We start from the raw sequence: 20,476 nt of genomic DNA on the forward strand, positions 1-20,476 counted from the left end.
AGAGGTTTGTACAGGCATAGAAAAAAAAATCCAAGATGTACATCATACTATTTACAATGATTGCCTCTGGGGAATGGAAATAGAAGTAGTAATTTGACTTATTTTTTGAAGTAATTTGAGACACACACCTATGCTGCCCAATCTTATCAAAAAAGTAGTAATCTGGGGCCGGCCCGGTGGCGCAAGTGGTATGGTTAAGTGCGCGCGTGCTCCGCTGCGGCAGCCCGGGGTTCGCCGGTTCGGATCCCGGGCGCGCACCGACGCACTGCTTGGCAAGCCATGCTGTGGCGGCGTCCCATATAAAGTGGAGGAAGATGGGCACAGATGTTAGCCCAGGGCCGTCTTCCTCAGCAAAAAAAAAAAAAGAGGAGGATTGGCGGATGTTAGCACAGGGCTGATCTCCTCACAAAAAAAAAAACAAAAAAAAAACAGATTCTAGTATTACATCATTAATTCATTTCAAAAGTCTCCTTCACAAGGAAATCCTTGAGTTCTGCAACTTTGCTAAGGAGTATACCAACTAACGATACTAATAGGGTGTTCGGGTTAACCACATTTTCAATTAAAATCTTAAAGCCAATCCTGATGTTTTCTTGGACTTTGCTGTAACCAAGCCAGTCTACCAATATTCTCAGGTCTCCTTACAATAAAAACGAACCTAACCATGTAAACTTTCTTACTCCTTTAGAAGCACGTTACCCTCCCAATAACTTGTTGTTAACCTAAATGTGAAATAGACATGTTTACCCAAAGCACAACCCTTTCTTCCAGGCAATTCCCCCTGTTCAAACCAAGTGCTGTTGGCTTGAGGGATGAAAATGTAGCCAAGGCTATATACATGATACTTAACAAGAACTATACCGCCACGAATGTACATATCCAAGTCATTGTACATTTCAATTTCTCATGGGGTCAAAATTTTTTCAAGCAGTTCTATCCAACACAATGTTCTGAAAGAAATATTCTATTATCTACACGTTCCAATAAGATAGCCACTAGTCACATGGTGCTACTGAACACTTGAGAAGTGGCTAGTACAACTGAGGAACTGAATTTTAAGTAACGACATGTGGCTAATGGCTATGTATTATAGGAAAGTGCAGGTAAAATATGGGACAGCACAGCTTTAGTTAACAGCAATTTATTAAGTTTCACTAGGACCTTCACCACCTTTTTAAAAAGGCAACTTCTACTTAATTAATTTAGGACTTCAGCCAGCTTATCTATTCATCTAATCTCTGGGTATTTGTCTTTTCCTGACTTATTTGTTGTTTTGCCTCTAGTATTCTGCCCATTCCATTCTAATTTGCTATCCCTGCCTATTGGAAATCTATTTCATTCCTTTCTAAATTTAAGAGGCAGCTCAAGATGGTGGCAAAACAGGAAGACAGTACAAAAGAAAAACAGACCCATACTTAAAAAAACATGTTTTTAATCCACTAGGATTTTTATTCTTTGCCCAGGTTTTAACAAGACACGTTTTATTGCTAAGGGCTAGCACATGGGCACAATAAATTAATTAAGCTGGTACCTTACATTCAAACATCTGATCCAGTATGTCAAATAATACTTGCAGAGATAAGCTAAAAATGGCTTAACTCTTTCTATGATTCTGGTGTCCACTAATATGTATTAATGGGCAAAAACTACAGAAGTCTATAGTCAGCCTATTTAGACCAGCTATCCAGGATCTATTGAGTTCACAGTTAAGTATAATACTCATTTTTGAAATTCTATGTGCTAGGCCAGCCCCAGTGGCCTAGTGGTTAAGTTGGGCACATTCTGATTTGGCGGCCCAGGTTCAGTTCCTGGGCTCAGATCTACACCCCTTGTCTGTCAGTGGCCATGCTGTGGCAGCAGCTTACAGACAAAGAGAGGAAGATTGGGGGCAGATGTTAGCTCAGGGTGAATCTTTCTCAGCAAAAAAAAAAAAAATTAAAAGAAAAAATTCTATGTGCTTAGTTAAGGTCCTTTCCAGCTACAGCAGCATTAAAGAATCTGAAATTGATGAGCTCAATATTTAGAATACTTTTTAAAGCATAATGAAGAAATGCAACTAAACCTCACGAATTGTATAGTTCAATGAGGCATTTCCCATTCAACCTCTCTGGCTGAGTTTCCTGCCCTGAAGCTCATAGTTTAACTCCTCCAGGATAACAGCCGGTATTCCATAAATTTTAGGCCAAACTTCTCAAATTTTAATGAGTATCCACGTCAACTGGCAATATTGTTAAGATTCAGACTAATTCAGCCCTAGGGTGGGAACTTAGGATACAGCATTTCTTTTCTCACAACCTCCCAGGTAAGGTCAGTGAGCCCTATGCTGTCAGTCCATGGATCTGGATTTGAGATGAGCAAGGTTTTAAACAAGAGACACCTCCTTATTCTTCTTCATAAAGACCTATTATGTAATATATCATAATAAAATGACACTAAAATAATAAAAACAAGAAATTTATTAACAAATATATACAACACAAACACAGTTCAATTACTGTGTTTGTCTTATAAATTTCACCTCTATAAACCAACGGATACTATACAAAACATTCACAAGTGTATACATATATATATATATATATATAAAAGACTCCCACCTGTACGTAACCTCTCATTCATTTGTGCTATCTCATATCTGTAAAGAAATGTTAACATTTAAATATTAAGTATTTACATCTTTTTGTGTCGCTGTAACTTCACCAGTTACCACTAAATGGCTCAGAGGGAGACAATAATGCTAGAAACACAAACATGCAATAAAGTGCATTTCAGGCAACCTCAGCTTTTTAGTTTTCTTTTTCAGACAGGTATCCACAGTCCATATGGACTTTTCTTCAGATTTATTTTTGGGGATCCTGAGGAGGTCTCTTGAGCAGTAGCTTTAGCTGATTTCTGAAGCATTGGCTTTGCTACAGAATTCTGTAAGAGAACAAATTCACAAAGTTAGCTTCCCAAACATACATACTGTATATACTTCAAATATGTGCTTTTTACATAATACATTAAATAATTCCATTTAAGATTGAAACTTAAAAGACATCAACCAAATGCAAAGTGCAGACCTTATTTATAACTTCATTCAACCGAACTGTAAAGCCAAGAAACTATTGCAGAAATCAGACATATGCAGGGCATATTACAATAGCGAGGTGTTAAAATAGTTTTGAGATTTTGTTTTTTAAGCCCTCGGCTGATTTTAAAAGATTCTGACTACAGAGTATTCTGAAATTCGCTTTTCAAATATTTCAACAATTAAAGTATAAGGGGAATATTTAAAAGAAGGGAAAATATTGAAACTGAGAATGTGGCTGTAAGATACAGAAAATGCCCATTATATCAGTCACTTGTAGAACTAGCACAAAAAAATATAAAAGATTAAGTCTATTTATCAACTGGCTTACTTAGTAGCTCCCAAATTACCACCACCGAGACAAAAACAATGAGCATTCCAACAAAAATGAAAGCCCCACATAATGGAAATATGTTCTAGGTCCAATTGTTGAGTAGTTAATGCTTAGATATACTTACATTAGAGCTAAAAACTATGCTTTTTTGCTGGGAAGACTTTTCATTGGGCTTTTTAGTTCCATCTTCTGTTAGCTTTTCCGGCAGCTAGACAAGAAAAAACATATTTTTAAAAAACCATACCCTTGGTTTACAGTTGTGTATAAAAAGCAGCCCAACTACAAATTTAGTTATAGAGACACAAATCAACTTGAATCTAACCATACAGTTAAAGGCCTAAACAGCATAGTACTCTGTTGAGTTTTCCCCGTAACAAAATAGATTCAATATTAGGCTTAAGACACTCTTCCCCATAAAGCAGTACTGTATTCCCCTGATGCAAATTCAAGTAACTCTGAAAGTAAAGTCATACCAGAAAATACCTAGTTTCAAAGAACTAAGGCATTTGTCAGTTGGGTACCTAATTGTCTTAATGAAAAAGCAACTCAACTAAGATCTTATTTGTCTACTACTAATACTTAAGCAAACCCACATCTGGGTCTGAATGATAGGTTCACCTAGATAACACATCTTTCCTGTGTTAACTGATTCTCTCAATTCCTAACTACTTAAGCCTTTAATACTATGAATTCTATGCTTTGGATTTCACATAACTTAAAAGCACAGCGCAATTTGCCAATGCACATCCTGCACATTTCTGGAGAATTATAATAAACTTATCTGCAAGTGAAGCAGGCCTCTTCTTCTGTAATCTCTCAAAACATCTGGAATATATTGCATATATTATGAAAGGGACATCTATATCACAGATGCCCCACCATTACAAAGTGTACTTTTGTTTAAAAAATTATCTTTAGTATCTTATCCAAATAGTACCTGTCCCAAATTCTAGCATGCACATGGATCTACCAACAAAAAACTAAGCTTTCAGTGTGTGAACATAAACTTCAAATTAGTTAAACCTCTGATGCTTTTGCCCATGTATCAATTACCAACAGATTTTCTTCATCAATGTCTGGAGACCACATTCATGATTTCTATAAAACAGAAATAAAGCAAATAAACTATACTGTATGTTGAGTACATAATATGTGGGAACATAATGCTGCAAATGAAAACTACAGATAAATACTCTGCGAAGACTAGTTAGAAAAATCTGGTAACTACATAGAAATCACCAAAGCACCAGCTACAATTATGAATGTAATTAGTACTGTGTCAGCTGTAAATAAAGTTCATTATCTCCCATTCCCATGGGGGAGACTCTGTCTAGTACTGTCAGTTCTGCTATTTTAACAAATTATATTTAGCTAGCCTTTCCAAGAAGTAGTCTAGTGTAAATCAAATAAAAATGGCTAATCAGATCTTTCTGGCAAAAGCTTTCTGAAGATTTTGTTTCGAATAAATGTAGAATACTTACCTCAAACTTTGAAGAATTATTTGGTACAGCTGGTCCACGGTTTGTTTCTTTTGATACAAGAGCAGTTCTGAGACTAGCTGGCAAATCAAAGTTGGTTGTTCCTAAAGCTTTTGCTGCATTGGCTTTTGCTATTTCTAACAGCTCCATTCGATCTACAAAAGAACCACAAGACATTCATTAATCCTGCAGTATTTCTCCAAAAGGATTCAGAAGCACAACATAATTGTGTTTTATCTAGAACAGCATCAGAAGGATGTTTAAATGTTTTTATTTTCATGTGTAGAATATACCTTTATCCATGGAAACAAAGTTCTCTACCTTATTTTTTTTGGTGAGGAAGACTGGCCCTGAGCTAACATCTATTGCCAACCTTCCTCTTTTTTGGCTTGAGAAAGATTAGCCCTGAGCTAACACCTGTGCCCATCTTCCTCCCCTTTGTGGGTCAGCACCACAGCATGGCTTGACAAGTGGCGTAGGTCCACGACTGGGATCCGAACCTGTGAACCCAGGCCGGAAGCAGAGCACACACTTAACCACTAACAACACGGGGCAGGCCCCCTGTACCTCATTTTTCGCTGAGAAAAGTAAGAACCCCTAAACAATCGCAACAACTAGTTTTCAGTTTTCCTTACCAAAAGCATGAATTCCATATTGTTTTTGCTTTTTATTCAAATATGTATTCTAAACGTCTAGTTTTTTTTGTAACGGGTCTTTTAATATGGTACAACTCGCACACCTAATGAACCAATATCCACACATTACTAAACTCATTTCCAAAATTCCTTAAGATTTTTTTTGACCTAATATCCTTTTTTCTGTTCTATGAGCCTATCCAGAATACCACAAGTCATTTGTTCTAAAATGCCTGGACGAAATCCAATTCTGCTCGGTAACACAATATTACTAAACTAAAAACAGAAGCGTTTTGCTACTATCCTTCCCGTTCAATAGTTAACGGAGCCACAGCTTCGCGTGGGTCAACAACTAAGTCACTAACATTGAGAAGGCTCCACTAACAACTGCCAGCCTCCCAAAGAAGGGATTCCTCCGCTGACTTTCAATCCCACGGGAAAGAACGTCCATTTTAAAAGTGGACGCCGACAGCAGTGCAGTTTTAACTGTTAAGCTGCTAACGTCCTCCCCTCTTTCCTCCCAACACAACTAAGATTCCAGGAACCAAGGCAAATAAAAATACTGAAGCTACACAGCAACTCCGGCCGCCTCGCCTCCCAGACCGCCGCCACGCGAAAACAGCGCGAAGGGAGAAGTCAGCGCGCGCTGTCCTTTCCCTGAGGACGGTCAGCCCTGGGCTAACAGCCGCGCCGATCCCCCGCTACTCCCCACGCGGGTCGCCGCCACAGCACGGCCGGCGCCTGGAGTAGGCCGGCAGCCGGGCTCCACCCCGCGGCCCCGGGCCGCCCAGCGCCGACCGCGCCGCCCACCGCCAAGGCCTCACCTTCCTCACTCAGGCGGAAGGGGGTCCGGCTCCGCGACCTCGTCCTGGAGCGGGCCCTCCAACACCCGCGCCCCTCCGGGGTGGGCGTGCGCCCGGAGCCGCAGGGGCGCCGCCGCCGCGCGGCCGCACAGGCCCCGCGGTGCCACCGCCGGCCCCGGGAGCGCGACCTGCTGCGGGAGCGGCGCCGCCAGGGAGACCCGGGGCGCCCGTCCCGGCGCCGGCGGCCGCGCGACCGCGAGCGGCTGCGCGAGTAGGAGCGCGAGTAGCGCCTGTACTTCCGCTGGCGGCGCCTCCTGGCCCGGGCCCCGGCGCGGCCCGCCCTCCGCGGCGGGCTCCGACTCCCGGACGCCGACCGACTCGAGACGCGGGCCCGGGCCCCAGAGCTTCCGGAGGACGAGCGGCTGCCGGACGCCGAGGACAGCCGGCTGGACCGGCCCGAGCGCGCGGCCGAGGGCGAGCCCGGCCACAGGTCGTTCACGTAGCGGGACATCGCTGCCTTCTCCCGGAGGATCCCTCCCCGGAAGCTCCGTTCCTGCAAACGAACCGGAGGAAACGAAGTGAAGGCCCGAAGCCAGTCAGCGGGCTCCCTTCCCGCGCCTGAGGTACCGGCGACCGAGCCCGTCACCAGAAAACTTACCACGCGCCGGCGACGCCTCACTTAAGACGGAGAGAAAGGACCAACGAACGCCTTCCCCTCGACGCTGAGGACGAAGAGGGGCTTTCGCAGCTGCTCTCGAACAGCCAACTCGCAACACCCCCACCGTCCCGACACGAACAGAGCGGACCGTCCACAGACGCGTCGAAAGTACCAGAATCTGGCGGCCGGAGCATGCGCAGAGACGTTGGCGCGGTGGGCGTGGCTCTCCTCTCGCCCAACCGCCGCCCTTCCTCCTCTCTCTCCGAGACCCACCCCGCCCTGCGCAAAGGCCTCCGGGATGCGCATGCGCGACCGAGCCCCGGGGGGCGGGGCTGCTCCATGCGGTAGTCCCGCGTCCTGTGGCTGTTGTGGTTTCTCAGCTGGAGCTAGGGGAGTGAGGCGGTCCTGTAGATGCCGGTGGAATCGTTGCCTCCACTCTCTGGGAAGCTGCAGACTCGGGCTGTGCCTCCCTGGACTCTCCCTGACCACTTTGTCCTGACTTGTGTCCAGCGAGTGAGGGCGACCGCATCTGGACTCCGCCAGGCTGCCGGGCCTCGGCCCTCCCCGGGACGTCACCGGATCTCTGTAAATGCAATATTAACTTAGGAAAGGTTCTTCACTCCCATGTTCTGGCTAGTAAAGGTAAGAAAGGAGGAGACAGAGCATGCAAAGACACCCATGGTTGACCTTAAATTTAATCTAGGGGGTCAGAATGACGTCTGAGATGTGTCTTCAGAGGACAGTGTGCTTGGTGTTGGGGATTGAACAACGGCGACTGTTTTGTTTCCAGGCATTTATAAATAGGATACATTCCAAACCAACCTATTGTTAATAAAGCATGACAATTGCCTTGAAATAACTGTTCATTGAATGAACTAACCACATCTGTAAGGAGAGTTAGTCATTATATGAGCCTCTTTGCAAGTCGAGTGGCATTTTTACAAAAGTTATTTTTTTTGGAGGGGGGATACAAGCTCACTTTTCTCTTATTCATTTTCACCCGACATCCTCAAGTATGCACAGAAGTGGAGGGAATAAAAACCTTATGACAGAATCTGCACCCACCCATGTGATCTGTCCTGCCTGGCACTTTCCATGGTATCATCCACGTCTCTGAGGAAGCATCATGATGGAAATAGTTCTTAAGTGAAGAAATGTTTCTTTAGAAACGTTTTTCTAAGTAAGTTCACAAGTAAACAGAGAAGACACAGTGCCCATCTGCCAGCAACTTTTGCTGAAAGTTTTCATGAAGCTGTGTGAATGGACAGAAAAATAAAATGAATTTCAGATTTGACAAGTGTAAAAATGATGTGTTAGGGGAAATAATGTGAAACTATGCATATAAGATGATGCAGTCTTGATCTCTTGGATATGAATAAGGAAAAGGTAGTAGGAGCCTCTGTAGATAGTTCATGGTGTCAGTCAAATGTGTGCCTAACATAAGGTGACTAGAAAAATGGTGGATGTTAACAGTAAGAATATTGGAAACATAATGGGAAACATTACTTTGCCCTTATGCAGAACACTGGTGTATTTGTCTCTAGAATACGTGCAGTCTACCTGTGTTAAAGTCTACAAGAAATGTGTTTATTTTTCTAAACAATGCAGTCTTCTCTGAGCATCTATCCACTCACCTGATTCGACATCCAATTTCAGTTATCATTAAAGCATCATGTACAGAATTTGTAGGCTAATTTAGGCAGAAATGAAGTGTTTACAATAGTATGTCTTCCCATTTGAGAATGTGACACTTTTCTTTTTTTTTTTTTTCCCCCCAAAGCCCCAGCAGATAGTTGTATGTCATAGCTGCACATCCTTCTAGTTGCTGTATGTGGGACGCGGCCTCAGCATGGCCGGAAAAGCGGTGCGTCGGTGCACGCCCGGGATCCGAACCCGGGCCGCCAGCAGCGGAGCGCGTGCACTTAACCGCTAAGCCACCGGGCCGGCCCCAATGACACTTTTCTCCATTTGTTTTTTTTTATTTCCTTCACTGTGGTAGGCAGATTAATGCCCCCCCAAAGATGTGCACCCCTAATTCCCAGAACCTATGAATATGTTACCTTATAAGACAAAAAGAATTTTGCAGATGTGATTAGAATTAAGGACCTTGAGATGAGATTATCCTGAATTATACAGGGCAGGCCTAATCTAATCACAGGAGAGATTCAAAGCATGAGAAGGATCCTATGTCCTGCTGCTGCTTCTGAAATGTTGGGGGTTCTCTGCAAGGACCCAAGAGAGGTTTCTAGGAGCCAAGGGTGGCTCCCAGCTGACAGTCACCAAGAAAGCAAAGATCTCAGTCCTACAACCTCACAGAACTGAATTCTGCCAACACATGAATGAGCAAGGTGTTAAGGATTCTCCCCTAGGCCTCCAGAAGGAACACAGCCCTCCTGACACCTTGACTTTAGCTCAGTGAGACTTCTGACCTACAGAACTGTAAAATAATAAATTTAGGTTGATTTAAGCCACTAAGTTTGTGGTTGTTACTGAAGCAATAGGAAACTAATACATTCAATAAAATTTTATAGCTTTTTTCATACACATCTTGCACTTGTCTTGCTGGGTGTATTCTGAAATATTTTAATGGTATTTGTGGATTGTGAATAGGATCCTTTTTGTTATATGTTTACTTTGTTTTATGTGTTTCAACAGATGCACAACACCTAGCTGAGTTAGGTAAATAACACCTAGCTGAGTTTTTACACCCAATATGAAAAATTTTTTCCTTTGATAGGTAAATTCAACTCATTTACATTTATTGGAGTAACTGCAGGGTTGATCTTATCTCTTCCATTGATGTCTATTATTTCTTTTACTTTGCTTTTTTCACTTTTTCCCATTTTATTTTGCCAGTCTGATCAAGGATCTCTTTTTTCCTCCCTCCCACTATTCATTTAGAGGTTCTGCCATGCTTCATCATGCCATTAATGGTTTAATGGGTATCTTTTTATCTCTACCAAACATATTTAAACCTGTTCCTCCTCCCCTCCTGTCTCTCCTTCCACAAATATTTATAGAATGTTTACTGTATTAGATGCTATTGGGTAAGTTAAGAAAAATTTAATAATCCTTTCCCCTACCAAAATTAATTTTTTTCATTAATTTTAATGACAACTAATTTTGTAACAAGTGAGTAAATCCAAAGATATATAAAGTACAAGCTAATAATCCATTCCCTAGAGGTATGGAATCCTCTAAAAGAGGTCCCCATTTTTCTTCCCCACAATTTAGAGGTAACCAATGTTAATATTTTAGCAAGTATTCTTCCAAACTCTTTCAAATACACAAGCATATGGAATTTTTGATGAATATGGGCTCATTCTAAACAAACTGATTTGATACTTGCTTTTATAATCAGTATCCTTTAAGATAAATCATATCAATCTAATTTATTTCTATTTATCAGCTGTATAATTTTCCATAGTCTAGAAGTATCAGAAATTAATCTTTTATCCCTTATTGCTTATTCACGGATATTCATATGGTGTCCAGTTTCTCCACCACTAAAAACTATGCCTTGGAACCAGTGTTGGGTTCTGAAAATGTCAGAGCAGTTCCAGAGCTCTTCTGCAGGCTCCTAATCCATGGCTTCAAGGTCAATAGAGCCATGTCCAGGATACAACCTGGAGCAGCACTACTCCAGGAGTTACCTCCAAGATACCTGAGGTGATAGCTCAAGGGGTAAGCTTAGCTCTCTCAGACTCAGAGGATTAGAGGAGCTTCCAACCATGGAGCTCATCTGAAGAGTGAGAGCTACAAAGAGGAAAAAGGAGCTCTGCGTGAATCTGACACCTAAGACAAATACATTGATCTTAGATCAGAGATGAGTTAAAACCAGACATCTCTGTTGTTAGAGCTGCTGTAGAATCATTAGCTACAATCACCAGTGCAGCATTCAAGGCAATTAACACCAAGATCAGTAAACTCCTGCCAATGGTTCAATCATTACCCAATGTGGGCTCACCCCTCCACTGCCTGCGATGACTGAGCCTCATCATAACAAGGCTGTTATTCGTACTGCTCCTCCTGATGACTGTTTCCTGGGTCAGTAGCTCTGGCATGGAAATAGCAGGCTTGCAACGTTATTCAGGAGGCACCCCTCAATATATCAAGCTGAACATATCTATTTCCTGCCATGAAGACTTATCACATCTTCAAGGATATCTGCAACAACACCATGGAAGCTGACAAATCTGTCCCCATTGCAGCCACCATAGAGAGAGGTGTTAGGAATTTTCCTGTACCATGTCATTTAGCCTCTGAGGTGTCTACTCAGAAGCCAGGAAAAGCAAGCGAACAGCACACAGATCCAGCTGTGTACCTGACATTATCATTCCCAATAACCTACAAAGTGCAATTACCGGTGGTGTCATTACAATATAAGGATTGATGGGTGCCTTTACCTAAGAATATGACATTTGTGTATATGCCTGTTGGCACCTATATTGCTCATTTGAGGAGTGCTCTGCTCTGCACAGCAATATAACTCTTCAGTGCACACATCTGCTCACTAGGGTGCTGCTACTCAGTCAGACAAGTTGTCTCAGCCATACCCACCTGAACATTAGAAGAACCATAATTAACTCTACATGGATTATGTTACACGACCTGCACTAGGAATTCGACTTCAGTAAAGGCAAAGTCACAGGCAACAGAATAACTGGGGAATGTCAACGGTCCAGAATAGAAAAAGAGCTACTGCACAGGGCTACACTATTCGTACTATGAGACTTCCTTTTCAAAGGCTATATGTCATGCAGTCTACTCTCTGTCCTGCTCCCTCAAGTCCTTTCACAGCCTTTACTTGACCATACTCGACTTTTGCAACCCTGGCTCAACAACCAATGATCCCAGGTACTGTCTCAGGAGACTCCACACTTGTCTGACCTCTGTGTAAAGATGAACTGTTCTATCGTCAACCTGACAAGTGATCTTTACTTCAAGGTACAATGCAGTGAAGCTGTGATGTTTTACCAATGGAACAGGATATTATACAGCAATTTGCCTTCCGTAAGCAAAGGACAATACATATCAACCATCTGGCCAATAAGAGAGATGTGCTCAGAGTAGCCAGCTCTGGCTGTTGCCCCCATGTTCAACAACCATTTTTATCAAACTCCGTTAATGGATAAGTTTTTACTGAGAGACTTCCATCAGGATCTTATAGCAAGCTCTCATGTGCTAGATCCTTTATATGATGCAATTGGAACTAAATCTGATTTCTCTGGAATGTTCCATGCATCTCATGATGAGTCCACCCACTTGAATTATACTTTATGGCACATTGGATTACCTTAGATTGCTTTCCTCAATCCACTAGGCTGGCGTGGAGATTTGGCCTCTTGGGCAGCCTAATTCGGTGGAATATTATACCTTATAACGCTCACAATTTGCTAGGAGCAAAAGTCACACGCTACTTTAAGTACTGGTGCTTTTATTGTTATATGATAAAGTCTCAAAAGTGGAATTGCTGGGTTAAAGGATCTGTGTGACTTCATATATTACCATATTGCTTTCCAAAAAGGTTGTAGCAACAGTGTATGAGAGAAAGCCTTTCTGATCCTCCAGACCAGTTCATTTCCCCCGTTATAGGTTATCCTATTTTCCTGTGCCTCATATTTTTAGCATTTATCACAATTGTAATAATTAAAGTTTTAATCCATTTTGTCATGTGTTATTTTCCTGCTAGAATATAAATTACATAAGGACAGCCTTGTTTTATTGTACCCCAACATTGCAGACAGTGCATTGCATATGGGAGGCACTCAGCTGGTGTTTACTGAATAAACAAATGAAACAGAATCTCAAATAAGTCTTGTAGGACAGGCAGAGGGAGAGGAAGGGAATAGTTTAGAGAGGAACAAAGGTCTTAGCAAAATCTTGGAAATAGAAAAATAGCCTATTTTATAATTTGGGGATAGAAAATAAGCCAGCTTGGCTACAGGAAAGAGTTTGTGGTGGGGAATTTTGGAAGATAAAGCTGGAGATGTAGAGTTGGGGCAGATTATGGTGAGCCATGAATCTGAACATCTGCTTATCAAGCAGCAGGGTCCTAGTTTGTCAGAAATACTGAATCTACCCTTCAAAAGCTGACAGGATATACTGAGATGGTAAATGGCTTTATTTAATTGGATTGGAAGGAAGAAAACACTTGCAGGATTTGGGGAATAGGGTTCAAAAGGCTTTCAACCTTAACATATACTCTTCTTAAACAGACACCTAAAACTGTCAGCTATACTACAACAATGCACAATCTCACACCTTTTTATGCACTACAGAATACAATTATAAAATGCTGCCTATAATGAACACCTTTAGCTTCCTTTCTACAACTTCCAGAAACCTCTGTCATGAGGACAAATTCATTTACTAAAGGAATTTTAAACTCTATTTTTCCTTGACATTCTGCTGAAAAGATTTTGATTAAAATCACATGAAACAACAGAGCATAGGTGACATTGACAATAGTTTCTAGGGGGTACTAGGAATGAAAACCAGATTGGAGTAGGCTCAAGAAAAAAATGGGAAAAAAGGATCTCAAGATAGTAGGTTTAAGCAAATTAGAGTTTTTAAATTGAGATATAATATACATAGCAAAACATTCATCCTGTTAAGGTATATAATCCAGTGGTTTTTAGTATATTCACAAGGTTGTGCAACCATCACCACTAATTCCAGAACTTTTTCATCACCCAAAAAAGAAAGCCCCCTACCCAATGGCAATCTTGCCTCATTCCCCTCACTCCCCAGTCCCCTGCAGCCACTAATCTACTTTCTGTCTCTATGGATTTGCCTATTATGGACATTTCCTATAAAAGGAATCATACAACATATGGTTTTTTGTGTCTGGCTTCTTTTACTTAGCACATTATCAAGGTTCATCCATGTTGTAGCATGTATCCATACTTCATTCTTTTTTATGGCTGAATAATATTCCATTGTGTGTATACACCACATTTTGTTTATCCATTCATCTGTTGATGGACATTTGAGTTGTTTCTACTTTTTGGCTATTATAAATAATGCTGCTATGAACATCCACATGCAAGTTTTTGTGTGAACATATGTCTTCAATTCTCTTGGGTACATACCTAGGAGTGGAATTGCTGGGTCTTTTGATAATGCCATGTTTAACTTTTTGTGGAATTGTCAAATTTTTTCACAGGGGCTGCAGCATTTTACATTCCCAATGTATGAGGGTTCCAATTTCTTTACATCCTTACCAACACTTTATCTTCCCCCTATTTTTTTTTTAATTATAGTCATCATAGTGGGTACGAATTTAGAGGACTTTTGCTGTGAAGAGAAGCAAAGAATTGGGCCAGTGGTTAGAGAAGGTGGTTGGATCAAGCTTTTGTTTGTCTTTTGTTTTTTGTTTTAAGATGGGATAAATTATAGCATGTTTGTATACTGATGGAAATAATATAGTAGAAAGGGGAAAATGGATGATGTAGGAGAGAGATTGGACAGTTGTGGGAGCCATGTTGTTGAGGAGGAGAGAGGATAGGTCCAGTGAACAAGTGGAGGAATTGGCCTTACATGGGAGCACACACCATTTACCCAGTATAACAGTGGTACTATGGTCTGAATGTTTGTGTCCCCCCAAATTCACAAGTTGCAATCTAGCCCACAAGATGACTGAATTAGGAGGTGAGGCCTTTGGGAGGTGATTAGGTCATGAGGGTGGAGCCCTCATGACTGGGATTAGTGCTCTTATAAAAGAGACCCCAGAGAGATCCCTCACCCCTTCCACCATGTAAGGACACAGCACGAAGTCAGTGGTCTGCAACCCATAGGAAGGCGTTGACCAGAATCCAACCATACTGGCACTCTGATCTTGGACTTCAGCCTTCAGAACCGTGAGAAATAAATTTCTGTTGTAATAAGCCACCCAGTCTGTGGTACTTTGTTATAACAGCCTGAATGGACTAAGACAGGTGGGGATGCAGAGCATGAGTACAAGTGGAGGTCGGATGATGGCTTGGTGGTGAGCACTTGTGGAAGTCCTCTTGTGATTTTTTTTCCCCAGTGAAATAAGCAGGTGAGACTGAGGAGATACTGAAGGTCTGAAAGAAGAAGGTCCAGTATAGTCATTTAGGATGAAATTGGCTAGATATAGTAGGACAGCTAGGCATCACTCAGAGCCACTTGAACTTAGTGATCATGTGTTTAAAATTAGACCAGTCAGTATTATTTTTCTCCAGCATCTAATCTTCTCTTACCATATTAGAGGTTTTCAGTATTTGAATGAATGAATAAATAAAGTGAGTTAATACTGAGTTTATGTTGCATGCACAGAAGAGTTTTCAATTTGCTACTTATATGTTAATGGGAAATGCTTTTTGCTAGATTTCATTAAAATTAAGGACTTCAGATAAGAGCAAAGAATAGCACATCCTAGTTCAGTTTTTGTGATCAAGGTAATTAGAATAAACAAGGATTTTATTTTAGTGCCTTTATTCCTCATGAGGATGATGTTGCTGAATAAAGAAAGAAGGATGTAAAACTGACAACTAGTTTTGAATCTGTCCATCTACATATTGTTTTCAGAAAAGGGAGAAACTAGAAGTAAATGGTAGCTACTTTAAGGATCTGGTATTTTCTAGAAGTTTCTTTCAAAATTCTGAACTATGCTTATCTGTTCATTTATTCATTCAACAAGTGTTTTCTCACTATCTCCTCTTTTACCAGTTACAGGAAAAACAAAACTAAATTAAACATGATTCCTACCTTGAAGTACATCACAGGCATCTAGATGTTACACTGTTTTTAGAAGCGACAGATATACTTTTATTTGAACCAATTCTTTTAGAGAACTTGGTCCTATGTAGCATCACATAAAATTAACTGATAGAGAATGTTATGAAATTTGTAAAATAAAAAGTTAAAACACATTAATAAGCTTAATACATTATATATAAAATCTTTCTGGTAGGACCTCTACTTTTTTTTAACAGTAAACAGTGTGCTCATAAAGGCTGCTTTGTCACAACTACAATCATGTGCTTCGTGGAATCTTAATTAGAATATACTATTAGAGTCTTAAGATTTTTATACGTCTTCTTTTGAAGACCATTTAGTGCTTTGAAGAATTAATAATTTTGTGAACCTGGCAGCGCTTGTGATTCAGACTTCCATTGAGATCAAGGGCAGAACTGCAGTCACTCGACTGCAGGACACACAGACGGACAGAGTGTGGCAGTGTTTAAATGATCTTCTGAAAGCTGATGCCACAGCTCTGTGCATCGATTGCAAATGCATCCCAGAATTATATTTTTCCTTTCTATTGCTCTGTATGTCACAGTCTGATTGCCAAACAGAGTATGGAAAATGAATAGGCAGTTTTCTTGCACAATTCTTAATAAATAAATGGTCAAAATGAACTCCATTGCTTAAGAAAAGCATAAACACAATTTAGTCACTGAATATGGCTGTATGTAGGCTGTTACTGTGCGGAATCTTGTTTTGGCTAAAGTATTATTTTCACTGAAAATTCTGACAGACCAAGGTTCTTTTTGTTTCCATAATCCTTAAAAATAAAAAATGAACAAACTTTTCAAATTACCAAGGTTTCACTTATGTAAATGTAGTTGTACATATAAAGTTTGATTGTGAATTTATTTTTCCAGGACTTTTAAATTATGAGCATTATTTGAATGAAAGAGAACCTATCTATTGATTATTTAAAATTGAAATGCAATTTTATTTTACAATTTTTTTTCTCATATGGTACATAAAATAGAACAAATCTGAAACCACTCCCAAAATTGTGTGTGTGTTTTCCTCATTGTCCTTCACATTCTAAGGTGATACCACTCATAGTGACTGAAATCAGAACAGGTAGCTTAAACAACAGACATTTATCTTTTCACAGTTCTGGAGACTGGAAATTCAAGATCAAGGTGCTGGTGGGGCTGGTTTCTGGGGAGGCCTCTGTTCCTGGCTGACAGATGGTCAGCTTCTCACTGTGCCCTCACATGGCCTTTTTTCTGTGCCTGTGGGCTCCTGGTGTCTCTTCCTCTTCTTAAAAGGACACCAGTTCTATTGGATTAGGGACCCACCTTTATGACCTCATTTAACCTTAACGACTTCCTTAAAGGCCCTATCTCCAAATATAGTCACACTGGGGGTTAGGGCTTCAACATATGAATGGGGGGACCACAATTCAGTCCCTAACAGTAGTTATTAACAGACATTATATAAAGATGATTTTAATTTGTGATTACTGTCCTTGTACATACACTTTGTCAGCATTCCTTTCCTTTCAGATATGCTGCCATCTCAAAGACTCCACTTTGAGAAAATGTGATTCCTTATTTCCCACACTGCCAATTCCATTCCAGTTAATTATAATACAGATATATCTGTTGAGTGCTCAGTGTATTCCAGGAATTGTCCCAGATTCTGGGGATATATCCATGAATGAACCATAGCCCTGTTCTTAAGTAACTCGTAGTCTGACCAGACCTTTAGAAATTTGGAAAACTGCTACATTAAAAGATACCTAGGAGATCAGGAGTCCCGGACTGTGACCCACCTTACCTAAAAATAAACAAATAAATAGATACAGAATGTATAGATATAGAATGTAATGTCAGGTAGTGATAAATATTTTGGAGTAGAAAAAAGCTGAAGAAAAAGATGACAACCTGTAGGGGAGGCTGCTAGGCAAGACAGGGTGTGAGGGAAGGCATCTCTTCAGAGGTAACATCTGAGCAGAGACTTGAAAGGAGTGAAGGAGCGAGGCATGTGCATGTGTGGAGGACGAATGTTCCAGGTAGAGAGGACAAGTGCAAAGGCTCTAGGGCAGGAGTACGGTGTGTTTCAGGGTCTGCAAGGAAGTCGGTATGACAGAGAAGAGTGGGCCGGGGGAGAGTGATGCGTGATGATCCTGATCAGGTGGCCAGGAGCTAGAGCATGAAGGATCTTGTAGGATTTCATTCTACAAGATGAGAAGCCATTGAAGCATTTGGAGAACAGAAGTAATAGAATCTGATTTATATTTTAAAGCCTCTCTGGCTGCTGTGTGGAGAAAAGATGGGGAAGTGGAGTCCCCAGATGTAGCAGGGAGACAACTGCAGTGATTAGAGTGAGAAATGATGCTGGCTTGCACTAAAGTGACAGCATGGAGGTAACGTGTGTGTGTGTGTGCGCGCACATGTGCGCATGTGTGTTTTAAGGATGGCCCAATAGGTATTATCATATTTAATTAGTAATTTTTAATCATGACACATTACATACAAAAAATAACCAACACCTACAGTATTCCTCATCAGTAGTCCTTAAATCTGCCCATCAAAAACAAGGAAAGTCTAGGGGCCAGCCCGGTGGCGCAAGCAGTTAAGTGCGTGCACTCTGCTGCAGCCACCCAGGGTTGGCCGGTTGGGATTTTCCCGGGCATGCACCGACACACCGCTTGTTAAGCCACGCTGTGGTGGCGTCCCACATAAAGTAGAGGAAGATGGGCATGGATGTTAGCCCAGGGCCAGTCTTCCTCAGCAAAAAAGGAGGATTGGCATCAGATGTTAGCTCAGGGCTGGTCTTCCTCACAAAAAAAAAAAAAAAAAAAAGGAAAGTCTGAGAAACTGTCACAGTCAAGAGGAGACTGAGGTGACATGACAGCTAAATGTAATGTGGTATTCTGGATGGGATCCTGCAACAGAAAAAAGACATTAGGTAAAAACTAAGGAAATCTGTATAAACTATGGACTTCAGTTAATAATGTATCAATATTAGTTCATTAATTGTACCAGACTAATGCAAAATGTTAATAATAGGGAAACTGTGTGGGGAGGAGGGTAATATGGAAACTTTCTGTACTACCTGTCCATTTTTTCTGTAAATCCAAATTAAAAAGAAAAAGAAAAAAAAAGCCAACAATGTAACTCACATCCATGTACCCATGGAGATAGTGAGTAGTGATGGTTGCACAATGTGAATATACTTAATGCCATAGAACTATACACTTAAAAATGGTTAAAATGATAAATTTTATTTTATGTATATTTTACTACAATAAAAAAAGAAGTTTGCCATTTTTGCTTCAATTTTTTTCTGTTCACAATGTTTAGAATTAGGTGACTTGCTCAAGTCACACTACTAAGTGGCAGAACTGATATGTGAACCCATATTTGACTGCCTCCAAAGCCCATTTCTTAACCACCCTGCTTTATTGTTCCTCCATTAGGGTCCCTGGAACCCCCCTCCTCTTGTACTTTACATATATTCCAAGGTCTTACCTCCTCCAGAAAACTCTTCCTCATGTGATTGTATCCTGCTTTAGGTCCTAAGATTACTAGCACACCTTCATTCATTCAACAAATATCCATCGAGCATTTTCTAGGTACCAGGAACTATGCTAATACCTCTTCCATAACCGTGTAATCCTCATCACAGCTCTGTGCGAGAGGGACTGCTACAAACCTGAGAAAACCGCAGCTTAAAGGTTAAATCACTTGTTCAGTGTTATAGACCTACTGGTGCCCGAGCCAGGCATTAAACCCAGGTGTGTCTAGCTCTGAAGCCAAAGCTTTTATGACTTCCTTTGTTCACTGGAGACAAGAATATTATTTTTATTCTCTCTTGCATTGTGTTTATTATGAGGGGAAGTTCATGCCCCGCATCTTAGTAGCTTGAGTTGCCCTCATTCTCTAATTGTCTACCTAAGTTTTATTATATCTCCCTCTGGTCGTTATTTCTTCTGTTTATGTCTTTTCTTTCTCCCATAAGATATGAGCTCCATACATACATGGAATTTTTTTTTTTACCTCTGTACCCTGGCATCTGAAGCTAGAAGGAAATTGAGTGTCTTCTTCCAAGCCTCTGCCCTCTCTGAGGTTATATTTCAAATATTAGGCCACACAGCGATTCACGGGAGCCCGGACTAGAACTGTTTATAACTTCCCAGGCAGGGAGAGCACGTGATGCCACAGGTCTTCAGTTTAAATATATAGGAAAACTAAGATCAGGGAATCAATGGTGTGTGAAAAGGTCTGTAAGACAACTTTAAATCTCTTTCATTAATCTTCTAATAGAACCATCCTCTTAAAGGTGATCTCCTCCTAATTACCAAAAGTTTTTTCTCAGTTTTCATCCTTCTTATCTTAGTGCCTCCTTTGTGAAGCTCTCCTTTCCTTGGCTATTGTGGCACTGAACTCGTCTAGTTCTCCTAACTGTAATCACACTTTATTTTCTTTCATTCTTCCTCCTTCCACTTCCTAAAATGTAAGCAATTCCTGAGGTTGTCTTGAACCCTCTTTTTCTTTATTCTCACATCTACTTGAAGGGTTTCTGTACAAAAGGCCCCATATCTTTATCCTTTCTCCAAGATCTAGACATGGGGCTTTAGCTGTTTGAAGAATTCCACTTGTGCAAAGCTAACTTCCAACATCTACACTCCTCACCAAACCTGTTGCTCCCCATAATGTTCGGTGCAATGTCATCCATTCTCTCTGTCAGGACCCATGGCTTCCTTAACATCTCTTGCCTGCACCTT

The 20,476-nt window shown here is 41.0% G+C and overlaps 1 protein-coding gene across 1 annotated transcript; it reads right to left on the bottom strand.

Moving 5' to 3' along the window:
• Positions 1 to 2,438: 2,438 nt before the first annotated feature.
• On the bottom strand, positions 2,439 to 7,157 carry LOC131412972 (arginine/serine-rich protein 1-like). The gene is made up of 5 exons (XM_058553261.1): positions 6,979 to 7,157; positions 6,342 to 6,873; positions 4,886 to 5,037; positions 3,529 to 3,612; positions 2,439 to 2,919 (listed from the first exon to the last, which is right to left on the bottom strand). Exons 2-5 carry the CDS (start codon positions 6,829 to 6,831, stop codon positions 2,800 to 2,802), a joined length of 846 nt encoding a protein of 281 aa, XP_058409244.1. The 5' UTR covers positions 6,832 to 6,873; positions 6,979 to 7,157; the 3' UTR covers positions 2,439 to 2,799.
• Between the last annotated feature and the right edge of the window lie 13,319 nt (positions 7,158 to 20,476).

This window comes from Diceros bicornis, chromosome 13 (genome assembly GCF_020826845.1).
Source record: "Diceros bicornis minor isolate mBicDic1 chromosome 13, mDicBic1.mat.cur, whole genome shotgun sequence".
In the NCBI taxonomy this organism is placed as follows: domain Eukaryota; kingdom Metazoa; phylum Chordata; class Mammalia; order Perissodactyla; family Rhinocerotidae; genus Diceros; species Diceros bicornis.

Coding starts and splice junctions, on each gene's coding strand:
- LOC131412972 (XM_058553261.1), bottom strand. CDS start 6,831: ATGTCCCGCTACGTGAACGACCTGTGGCCGGGCTCGCCCTCGGCCGCG. Junction 5,038..6,341: donor CTTCCGCCTGAGTGAGGAAG/GTGAGGCCTTGG, acceptor GTTCTTTTGTAG/ATCGAATGGAGCTGTTAGAA. Junction 2,920..3,528: donor GCATAGTTTTTAGCTCTAAT/GTAAGTATATCT, acceptor GTTCTCTTACAG/AATTCTGTAGCAAAGCCAAT.